The sequence below is a fragment of the Heterodontus francisci genome, chromosome 16, assembly GCF_036365525.1.
Source record: "Heterodontus francisci isolate sHetFra1 chromosome 16, sHetFra1.hap1, whole genome shotgun sequence".
In the NCBI taxonomy this organism is placed as follows: domain Eukaryota; kingdom Metazoa; phylum Chordata; class Chondrichthyes; order Heterodontiformes; family Heterodontidae; genus Heterodontus; species Heterodontus francisci.
Window position 1 is genome coordinate 57,526,280 of NC_090386.1, and position 12,100 is coordinate 57,538,379.

Here is a 12,100-nt window from a genome sequence, read left to right on the forward strand (position 1 = left end):
CAGCCTTGATGACTCTCCTTTTCCCACTAGTTCCTGAAGCAAATTACTTTTCTCCAAAAGCCTAATATCTGATTCTGGTCAGAGGAATCGAGGATAGAATTGGAAGCAGTTTACACTGTGAACTCAGCCACTTATCAGCTATAATCCAGAGATTACTGTTGGTGATATGAGCAGACAAACTTTAAACACACTTGTAAAACATTCCTCTTGTTTATGTGATGTTTTTCATATTTACCCCATTTTCTCATGCCCATCTCAAAAGGGAGTAAAACAACATTTAAGGTGTATTTAACAGGTACTATGGGCAAATCCATTTAACTTTATATTTTTTATTTCACATGACAGGCAAAACTGGGATTGAGTCTGGTGATTTATTTATTTTATTTTATTTAGAGATACCACACTGAAACAGGCCCTTCAGCCCACCGAGTCTGTGCCGACCAAGAACCACCCATTTATACTAACCCTACAGTAATCCCATATTCCCTACCACCTACCTATACTAGGGACAATTTATAATGGCCAATTTACCTATTAACCTGCAAGTCTTTTGGCGGTGGGAGGAAACGAGCACCCGACGAAAACCCACGCGGTCACAGGGAGAACTTGCAAACTCCACACAGGCAGTACCCAGAATTGAACCCAGGTCCCTGGAGCTGTGAGGCTGCGATGCTAACCACTGCGCCACTGTGCCGTGATGGTGTGGGTATGCCCAGATTGTCAGTGAGGAGGGCTGGTCTTGCTAAACTTTGTGAGGCAATTTCTCCCCCTAATTTGAATAGGCTAACCTGAGCAGGTAAAACACGTTCAGAATGCCTAGAATACATTTGGCGGAGAGGGATGGGGAGGTAGGTGCACAGGAAAATCAGCCAAGCAGCAATTCTTAAAGGGTTGTTGCTAGCCTGTAAAGGGTAAACTAATTTTTAGTAGTCAAAAGAAAACCTCCGCTGGCAAATCAAATGGATACAAGTAGAAATGAGGGCAAAATTCAATGAGGAGTATGGAAGATCATGTTAGGAACAGAACTCGGCATATCTAAAAATGAGGTGCTAACCTGCTGAAGCTACAATGCAGGACTACATGCATGCTAAACAACAGAAGCTGCATGCTATAGACAGAGATGTGATCACGCAACCAGTGGATCAAGTTAAAGCTCTGCAGTCCTGCCACATTTCAGCTGTGAATGGTGGTGGCCAATTAAAAAATTAACTGGAGGAGGAGGCTCCAGGAAAATCCCCATCTTGAATGCTCTTGACATCAAGGTAGCATTTGACTGAGTGTGGCTTTAAGGAGCGCTAGTAAAATTGAAGTCAATGGAAATCAAGGGGAAAGCCGTACATTGGCTGGAGTTATACCGAGCACAAAGGAAGAGGGTTGTCATTGTTGGAGGTCAATTATCTTAGCCCTAGGACATTGCTGCAGGAGTCCACAGCAGCCTCCTAGGCCCAAACACATTCTGCTGCTTCATCAATGACCTTCCTTCCATCATAAGGTCAGAAGTGGGGATGTTCGGTGATGATTGTACAGCATTTAGTTCCATTTGGAACTCCTCAGGTAATGAAGCAGTCTGTGCCCACATGCAGCAAGACCTGGGCAGCATTGAAGCTTGAGCTGATAAGTGACAAGTGGCATTTGTACCGCACAAGTGCCAGACAATGGCCATCTCCAACAAGAGAAAGTCTAACCACATCTCCTTGACGTTCTATTGCTGACTACCCCAACATCAACATCCTTGGGGTCACCACTGACCAGAAACTTAACTGAATCAGCCATGTAAATAATGAGGTTAGAAGAATTCTTGTCTCCTGATTCACCAAAGCCTTTGCATCATATGCAAGGCACAAGCCAAGAGTGTGATGGAATACTTCCCACTTGCCTGGTGAGTGCAGCTCCAACAATGCTCAAGAAGCATCCAGGACAAAGCCGTCTGCTTAATTGAAACCCCATCCACCATGTTAAACATTCAGTCCCTCCACTACCTTTGCACCATGGCTGCATGTGTACCATTTACAAGATACAATGCAGCAACTCACCAAGGGTTTTTCCATAGCACCTTCCAAACCTACGACCTTGACTGTCCAAAAGAACAAGGGCAGCAGGCACATGGGAATACTACCATCTGCAAGGTCCCGTCCAAGTCACACACCATCCTGACTTAGAAATATATCTGTTCTTTCATTGTCACTGGGTCAAAATCCTGGAACTCCCTCCCTAACAGCACTGTGGGTGTCCCTGCACCACACAGACTACAGCAGCTCACCATCTCCTTCTCAAGGGCAATTAGGGATGGGCAATAAATGCCAACCTTGCCAGGGATGTCCACATCTCATGAAAAAATTAAAAAGGATGTGTGTGTCTGGAGAACACGCCCTGGTCAAGAAAGGGACAACCAGTAACTATTGGAGTAGGGGCTTTTCCAGATTAGAAGAAGGTGGTAGCAATGGGCCTCCACACTTCATTTTTCTACCATTTCCACTGTTTATTGTTTGCCCTATTTGTGGCAGGATAGCAAAGGAATGCCCTGGATTCTAAAACTCATGAGTCATTCATGACCAGGGTTGCACAATTCAGGAGATTGGCTTGAGAGATCCTTGTTCACGGGCTTGATCCTCCTCCGTGGAACCTTTTAGTCTGCATTATTGCATGTCTTGCAGAAATATGCAGCATTTGGGGCATGGTAGGAGAAGGGACAGATGGAACAGCATCCTCTCGGTGTCGCTGAACATCTGTCCAGTTTAGCTTCTTGCTTCAAAGGATTCATCAAGTGCCAGTTAGCAATCAGGGGCTGGCAGTCAAAGCCTTCTCACAGCTGTGTGACTCCAGCTGTAGCAAAGCTATCTCATGACCCACCACCCAGAGGTAGAATACCACCTCCATCCCTTGAGATCCTCAGGCACTACACTTGCTGCTCCCATGAGATGTCATACTGTGTCGGAAGTAGGAGAAAGACACTTTAAAGTATTGTGCAGGGATGCTATGCAAATATCATGTAAGCAGTTTGTAGCTTTTGATTTCTCTCATTTGTTATACTGTTGCAGGGCTCACATCTGGCAACTCTTGGAAGAACTTTTAAATCAGTGACAGCTGAACAGTTTTTTCTCTGCTTCCTCCATTTTATTCCTCCTCTACTTTGTCCTGCTTTTCTACTTCTCCTGGAAAATGGGCCCTATATATGGCTTTGCAGATAAAACATCTCTGGTGTTTTTGCACCTGCATTCGTTGTTCCTCATAGCCAAGTGCTCAGTCACTGTCTCTAACCATAGATTCCAGTAGTTTCCCCACAATTAATGTTAAGTTGAGAGATCTGTAGTTACTGTTATGCAAGGCACTGGATGCACATTTAGGGTTTAGGGTATCTAGACATGCTCTTTAGATTACTAAAATGATTAATTGAGTATTAGATTGCCAAGTTCTAGCTGCTTAGCTCGGCATTGGCAAGTCTCCCAGATCACTCTCATACATTGCAGTGCTATTCTAACTTGCTATACTTAAAATAGGCAGTTGACGCCTACTTTTATTAGGAAGTTGTACATGCAGTAGTAATTGCCACATGTTTTTTTAAGTTTCGCTTGTTATGCTGTACTGTAAGTTAAGCCATTTACTTTTACTCCTTCATCAGGCCAAATACAAATGAAGGTACTTTAACCTGTGAATTTGAAGTACAATAATTGCAATTGTGTAGCTGGATTGATTAGTTTTATTTATTTTTTGTTGTCAAGTAACTAAAGGTTAAATATATTTGGGCTGTAGGATATTGTGAACATATTACATTCTCTGAAAAATGCAAAACAATATTTTTGTAACAATCATATTTTTATCTCTAGTTCTATGGAGAAGTTCAAGAGAACAAAATAGATGTTGTTATTGCTAACCTAACAGTCACAGATCGGGACCAGCCACACACTTCAAACTGGAATGCAGTGTACCAGATTGTCAGTGGAGACCCTGCTGGCCATTTTGCTATTAATACTGATCCAATCACCAATGATGGCATGGTTACAGTGATAAAGGTAATTGTTTTATTGTTCTTAGTTGAAATTATTTTTTTTTAAGTATTCACAATTATTTTGAAAGAGCTGGAGATGTATGTTTTGGATGCTATGACAAACATTGCCATACTAGTGGATCTCCTGTGGCATTGCTCACAGGTAGTCTGGGGTCTACAGCATGGTTGTGATACTCATTGCGAACTCATTCTATCACTTTAAGGCCACTACTCAGGTATGTCCTGTAGGAGTTTGAGTAATTGTAGGATTTACTCATATCAATTAATTGTTGGTACTTGAAGACTTCAATATATAAACACATGCTTTAGCGGCGAGCTTTGTTTGATGGGTTGGAGAATTGGCATTACCATATTGTAACTCTATTACCTGCACACCTCTCACACATGGCTCCCTATTGAGAGTCAGGGATCACTGAATTTACCTCAGAATATAGACTTTTGATTTTCCATTTTTGTTCATATTGTACCCAGATCATCTACAAAAGCAGATTTTTGTGCAGTTTGTACTTGCATGGAACCAAACTATAAAGAAATATAATGTACTATGAAGCTACCTTTTTTAACCAGTTTATCTTTTAACAGGTAATTCTTCCCTAAATTAATTTTTAATGTATCATGTAAAGGACATCTTATGAAACCCCACAGGGTATAATTTATGGTTCATTCAATCTTGTTGGCCTGGTTCACCTGTACTGTTTATGATCGCATATAATCAGGCCAGCACACTAGTGGGATATAAAACCTGCCTCACCGTCTACATGGTGTAGGTTCCGTATCCCTTTTAGATGGAATACTAAATAATTCAGCATTTTTTGTGCCTGATGAGATCTATAAATCTCATAAATTGAGTTGCTGCAGCAATCCATAGATTATTATTTGTTCATTGGCAGTATCTCAGACCCTGTGATTGTGATTTTTTTGATCATTTTCCATGAAGAGTTTGGGCAAAGAGTTACTTCTAAATGTTGCTATTTTAAAGCAAAGTGCAATAATTTAATTTAAAAACTGAGACGAAGGTGATTAAAATGCTAATGGAGCCAGCTTTGATGTGAACAGCTGTGAACAGAGGTAGATTTAAAAAAAAAGAGACAGAAACACAGGCAGCTAGTCAGGTCTAGCAAAGGCTATGAAATCAGTCAGGTTTTACAAATAGAACGCTGCATAAAACTGATCTATTAAGTGGAATTTTCTTTGCTCAAAATGCGGCATAATCTGAGTAGAGCTTCTAAACATTTTGTAAAGTTGCCTTCTTCTCATAGCAGCTTTATTTCACTGAATTTATCTGACTAACACATTGGTCTTATTTAAGAACCACTGTACTAAATCGAGACAATTACCTCATTAAAACCCACATCAAAATAATCCTTGCAATAGCCAGTTCCTATAATTGTTTCTTCTTTGGAACATGTTTTGTTTGTTCCCTAGTACATGTGGAAACACATCTACAGTTGAAGTTTTCTGTCATAATATTAAGCTTAGACTGATGGGGCTGCAGTCGAGTCACTGACATTGAATACCTAAATGACAACAACAAAATTAAACCTCTGTGTATTCAACAGCCTTTTAGCCTGACTAAAGAAGAATTCTATGAACAATTTGTCCATTTTAGTGAATGAGATTGAATGTCTCACAAATTGAGCACAGATCAGCTTGATCAGAAACCTAGGGCTGAATTTTATCCTTGGCGGACGGGAGCTGTCCACCACCTGAAAAATCTGTGGGGAACCCGCCTCTGCCTGGCCTGGGGATCTGATCTGCATTTTGCAGTCCCCAGGCTTTTCATTGAGGCTGGAAGTCCTGCCTAATGGAGCTGCCAGCCAATCAGCGGGCCAGAAGCTCTTAGTCCCAGCAGCACCAGTGGGAGCAGTGACCATTGCTGGAACTGCAACCCAGCCATTGGAAGGACGATGTCGGGGAGCCTGGAATGAAGGTAAGTTTTTGGAGCCTCGCCAGGGGTGATTGGTTGGGCTCTGGCGAGACAAGGATGGTCAATATGGGGGACTGGGGGGCATGTTGGTTGCTGGGGGTAGTTGGGGTATGGGAGTGACCCTCCGTCAGGCACAGGGTGCCTGTTCATGTGGGCTCCCTTCCTCAGGCCGTCAGAAAGCCCTCTGCTTTTGTCAGGCGGCTTCTCTCAGGCCTGAGCTGCCCGACCGGCCACGGGTGAGCGGAGGCCCTTAAGTAGCTGTTAGCTGGCCACTTAAGGGCCTTGATTGGCCTGGGGCGGGCGGGCTGTGTTTCGCCGCCACCACCCTGCGTAAAGTGGTGGCAGAGGCGGGAACTGGAAGGGAAGGGCCCCCCCGCGCCTTCCACTCCTCCCACTCCATTTTACGCCCGCCACCTTCCCGCTCTTTGGTGGGGTGTACAATTCTGCCCACGGTCACAATTGATTTTTTTTCCACTTTTGTGTTAACAGCCAATCACTGTTGATAACCAAGCCATTCATTGGTGCTATTTCCAGAATTTCATGGCCAGTTACAAGGGAAGGCAATAACAACTGAAATAAAGATTTAACTTTTTTGTTGGAAAATCTTGGCGGTTCACATTTCCTCATAAAAAGTATTTCTTCCATCAGCTGAATTGTAACATAGCACAAAGCCTTAATCTGTATTCTGCACGGACCACCTTTCCTCCAATCCCCTAACAAGAATGGACAGATCAGGGCTTGATTTCCGATGCTTTACTAATAATAAGGATTATAATTAATATCTCTGTATTGCGTAATACTAAAATTATGTGAAATAAATGTTTTGTTTTTTAAAAAAGAATTGAGACATAATTCCCTGACTTTAAGCACCCAACAGAGTGCTTCATCTGCCATAAGTGCACTGTTAATTTTTCCAATCTTCCTCAGGGTGCATAATTTTTTTTTCTCAAGCATTATATATGTTGGGAATGAGATACTTAATCCAATATCTGGGCTTTTCTGTTTTTCAGCCAGTAGATTATGAGATAAACAGGGCCTTTGTGCTGACAGTGGTGGTAATGAATCTAGCACGTCTAGCAAATGGAATTCTGTCTTCACACCAGTCCACAGCAACCGTTGCTATCTCTGTCACAGATGTCAATGAAGCTCCATTTTTCATTCCTAATCCCAAACTGATCAGGCACGAGGAAGAGATGCCAATAGGCACACTGCTGACAACATTTGCAGCTCAGGATCCTGACCGCTTTATGCAGCAAGCAGTACGGTAAGATGATCAACCAAAAAAATTAATTCAGCTTTTCCTTTCCTCCCCATCCCTAAAACACATTAATTTTGATTTTGTGTGAGAGTATAAAATAGGTCATAGTGAATCTGCAGCCCATTTTACATCTCTCCTTATTTTTATTTCCATGACTCGCTGATTTGCTATTACCCAGTTTACACTGTGGCATAATATTAAAATCTACCCCATCCTGTGCAAAGAACAGGTGCAATCTGGCTGTCACTGAAAACCAGCTTGGCATATCAGCAAGATAAAAATATTTCACTCGACTTTAGACAAATCAGAATATTGTTCACCGTTATCAGACCCCTTTTGAAAATAGGGAGATTTGATACTGATTGACTGGTGTGCCCAGTGCCTATGCAACTGTACCCCAGCAAGAGGTCATCATCTTCAGGAGAGAAGGGAAAGGAAGAGAATTGGGCAGAGGTAAAATTGTGAGAAAAGATATTTTGCATGATCAGTACATTAGTGGATAGGCGTAACATTCAAATGGCAATAAAGTATATTTGTGTTAATTTTTAAAAATTAAACTCTTTTCGCTTACAGAAAAATATGCATGACTATTTTCTTTGTGTTTTAAATTCTTGAAACAATTTTCTACATCAACATTGCTCAGAAGCTTATATTTTTCCTCATTTAAAGTTCCCCTCCTATCCTCTCCTGTAAAAGCCATTACTGTTCGCTGACCAACAGGAATAATTTCTACCTTTTAATCCTTTTAGACCCAAGAGCTATATCTAACTCCTTTTTGAAAACATTCAATGTTTTGGCCTCAACTCCTTTCTGTGGTAGTGAATTCCATAGGCTCACCACTCTGTGGGTGAAGAAATTTCTCCTCATCTCAGTCCTGAAAGGTTTACCCCATATCCTTAGACTATGACCCCTGGTTCTGGACTCCCCCACCATCGGGAACATCCTACCTGCATCTATCCTGTCAAGTCTTGTTAGAATTTTATAGGTTTCTATGAAATCCCCCCTCACTCTTCTGAACTCCAGCGAATATAATCCTAACCGAATCAATCTCTCCTCATATGTCAGTCCCGCCATCCCAGGAATCAGTCTGGTAAACCTTCGCTGAACTCCCTCTATAGCAAGAACATCCTTCCTCAGATAAGGAGACCAAAACTGCACACCATATTCCAGGTGTGGCCTCACCAAGGCCCTGTATAATTGCAGAAACACTATAGGTTGAGGTAGGTTCACCATGCTTAGTAATCCCACTCATATTAATTTTTGAAACTTAGCAACTCTGCAGCCTTGATATGCCGAAGTAATGTCTTAATTAATTCCAAGGTTATGAAATATGGTTTGTTGCGAGGTTGGACGAGGCAAAAATATATGTAGATGAGTGTCTGTCTAATAAAACATCCGCTTCTAAAATTGTAATAAAACATCTTGCCAAGCTCACACTTGGGAATTAATGCTGCATACCAGAAATTACATTGAGCTGCTAGTCTCTGATAATGGGCAAGACTTGTTCATTATTGCTTACTTTTCGTTTAAGATCTACAGTTAATAGAGGGACTGTTTTTTTTAGCGTAATCTTGACTCCTATAATAAAATGAAACTGCATATTCTAAAAGTCTTAGATAACTGAAATTTCTGGAAATACACAGCAAGTCCATCAGCATCTATCAAGATAAAGGGCAGATTTATGTTTGGGGTTTAGATCCTAATGGACGTTCTATGTATTTCCAGCATGTGTTGTTTTACTACTGCATTGAACATTCTACCTTGGTCATTGTTATCCTTTTTCAAGTCTGAGTTGTTCTACAACCACATTCGCAGGTTTACTTGCACTGTTTGTCCTGATTGCATGGCAGTTGGAGAGGTAAAAAGATTGTGCGGGAATCTGGGAGTAAGCGTAGTTTTTTTTTTAACTCCAATAATAATTCTTTTATAAGGAAATTAGATGATGGCAAAGCAGATGCTTATAACTGATTTATTACAGTAATTATTTTTTATTTATGTCATTGTCTCTGTCCTTTTATTTGTTACACTGAACTTAGTTAAAAGGCTTCCCTTCATCAGACATGGTATTCGTTCTAAAACAGATATGCTGGAAAGTCTGTTCAGAGACCAATAAATTGTTTCAACTTGAAAGCAATAAGATTTTAAAACATAAATGTTTACAACATTGGTTCGTGACCATGTATGAGGCCATCTGCCTGTTTGAGTATTTCTTCCCTGCACAACATATTACTACTTCATTTATATTTATTTTCTTTTATTGCTTTAAATGTTTAATGATCCTGAATGTGTTTCTTCCAAAGGCTATATTGTTGAAAATTGATTACCATATATAAACTCATCCAGTCTACAGCTTCATTTGCAAACTCTTCCACTTTCCTCAGATATATATTTCTTTATGGCTATAATTATTGCTCCTTTATGACCCATTATTAAGAGATACAATTTGGCCAGTCTCTTGGTTTGGGGACTCCTCTGTGAAAGACAACCACTTGGAAGAGAATTTTAACTTTCAGGGGGGAAGCCAGTGGGATGTGCAGGACTGCCCACCTGTGACCTGCAGTGAGAGGCTCGGTCCATATTTTAGAGGCCTGGTCTCATTAGTCAGCCAGCTATCCACCCATAATGGGCATTCAGAAGCAGCTCTCAGGCTTTGTACCTATGAAGATTGAGAAGCCTGGAGGTCACTAGGCTAGCTCCAAAGTAAATCATGGGAGGGGGTTTGATGGCTCCCATAGATGAGAAGTTGGGTGCTGGTGAGGAGTGCACATGGTGTCAGGGAAGGAGCAGTAACCCAAGCTGTCTTTGGGGGACAGCTGAGTTCCACAAAGATGATTTTATACACATCTTACAGGGCCTCTGCTGGTTGATAGCCATTACTGAGCTAGGTGTCTGCAGCATATACCGCACTCAGTAGGCAGTTAAAATAGCACCTGTAATAAACCTCAGTAATTTGCTCCTCAGCCACCTAAGAAAACAATGGTGCTAAATCAGCCGCAGGGCAGGAAATGCACACTGAGTGTGTTGTTTGAATTTCAACTACTGTTCTGCCTGGTTTCTGCTGGGTGTCGGGGGGATGGAGTTAAAACTCTTCCTTTGGTTCCTGTGAGGGTGATGGTGGTCAGGTGGTGTTCGATCAAAGTTTCGGTGGTGGGGTGTTTACAGGTATGCTTGTTGAGCTGAAATGAAACAATCATGCTCCTCCCGGCACACAAGCAGTGCTGTAAAAGCACTTACCTAATGGATCCAGCCCTCCCTGCCTCTTTTTATCCCAACATGGGTTAAAAATAAAAACTGTTAAAATGACAACACCCAGCCTCCTTAAAAGGTTTCTATGACCAACCTGCCTCTTGTGAGCAGATTGGCCATCACCCCTCATCCCCCTTCCTTTAAAACTGGAAGTGGTCAGGTTTGAGGCGGATTGCACTCAGATTTGAGATGTTTTACATTTTCACATTACACCTGACTCAAACCCACCCATTTTTGGGGATTGAAATTATCCCCTATGACCTAAATTTATTCAGAGCTGCTAGAACAGCAGAGCAGGATTAGCTCTGAACAAATTCTGGGTCATAGGAGATAATTTCAACCTCCAAAAATGCTCAGTTTGAGTTGTGATCCAATTCTTCCTTTCCAATCCTCCTCCCCAACCATAGATAATCAGCTGTTCCCAACATGGATGTATAATGGTGGCTGTTCCAATATCATCGCCAATTTTTCACCTCTGCCAAAAGTGAAAATTACCCTGAATGTGATTAGGGGGTGTCTGAGAAAACCTCCATCGTATAGTTATCAGACATACCCATGTTTCAGTGGTGCTTTCCCAGCTTCCTTTGGGAATATGAACTTTCGCATCACTAATCATTTGCCAATATGAGGTATATGTTCATCTATATGGGCAGAGCCAGGTGTATGGGTACAAGTGGCTGGATGCAGAACACCTCTCATCTAACCAAGTTGGAATTCGTTTATCCCCTTTATTATGAAATATTTCAGATAGGAAGATTTTTTGGGGGGGAATCCCTTTGGTGCTCATAATGGTGCCATGGGCAGAAAACATTAGAGCACTGGCACAAAGGCTCATGGGCATCAGAAAGCAAACAAAAAAATGAAAATCTGTTAAGAAATGATCTTAAAGAGACTTAGCATTGCCTAATGACTGTAGATTCCCATTTTAGATGTGTGATTCAAAACAATGCCCTGCATGTTGTGATGGGGTCCGTAGTTTGTGAGACCAGTGGTGAGTATGTTCAGACTGTTGTTTGAACAGATGACTTGTTGAATTTTGTTAGGTGCACTGACTCTGGTTTCAGAGCTTGTTTTTTTTTAGATGGACCCTAACTTAAAAGTGAAACTAAAATCTTCAGGGTTCTGGGGAGTCAGAACTGGTTGGAACCAAATAAGACAGAGTCATTTGACCAGAAGCATGTCACTAGAGCTATCCAAGCTCAGATTATAAGATTGTAGAGTTGAAGCAGGCTGCAGGCTGTTGGGCAGACAAGCTGCAGAGAGAGAAAGCTGAATCTGGGAGTAGGCCATTGGCAAATACGAGTTGTAATAACTGTTTCGGTTGCTTAAGGTAACACCAGTGGAGCACCCCCATCAAGGCAGTTGTGAGCAGAATCAAGGAAGGTCTGGACTGGTGCGCAGTTTTATTGGAGAGCATGCCTGTGGAGTTTGGGGGTGCAGGAGAACTGCTATTGGATGAATATCAGCTACTGCATCTTGGAAGACGGGGGCTGGAATTTTATGGCCCACCCCCCTGGGAGCAGGTTGGGAGATGGGAGATGGCAAAAAATCAAGTGGGAGGTGAGGGGTGTCATGCCTGTCACCTACCCACCCATGCTGCTATTTTACCAACAGCAGGGGAGGTGGCAAATGGCCTGCCCATCCCAGGCCAGTTGAGGCCTTT

At 42.0% G+C, this 12,100-nt stretch overlaps 1 protein-coding gene across 3 annotated transcripts in view; it reads left to right on the forward strand.

Moving 5' to 3' along the window:
• Nucleotides 1-12,100, forward strand: part of LOC137378111 (cadherin-4-like) — a 714,047-nt gene that overhangs the window by 633,002 nt on the left and 68,945 nt on the right. For all 3 annotated transcript variants that reach the window (XM_068048209.1, XM_068048211.1, XM_068048210.1), the window contains 2 exons: nucleotides 3,825-4,010; nucleotides 6,944-7,197. In XM_068048209.1, coding sequence (XP_067904310.1) covers nucleotides 3,825-4,010; nucleotides 6,944-7,197 — 440 coding nt within the window. The remainder of the gene's footprint in view (nucleotides 1-3,824; nucleotides 4,011-6,943; nucleotides 7,198-12,100) is intronic.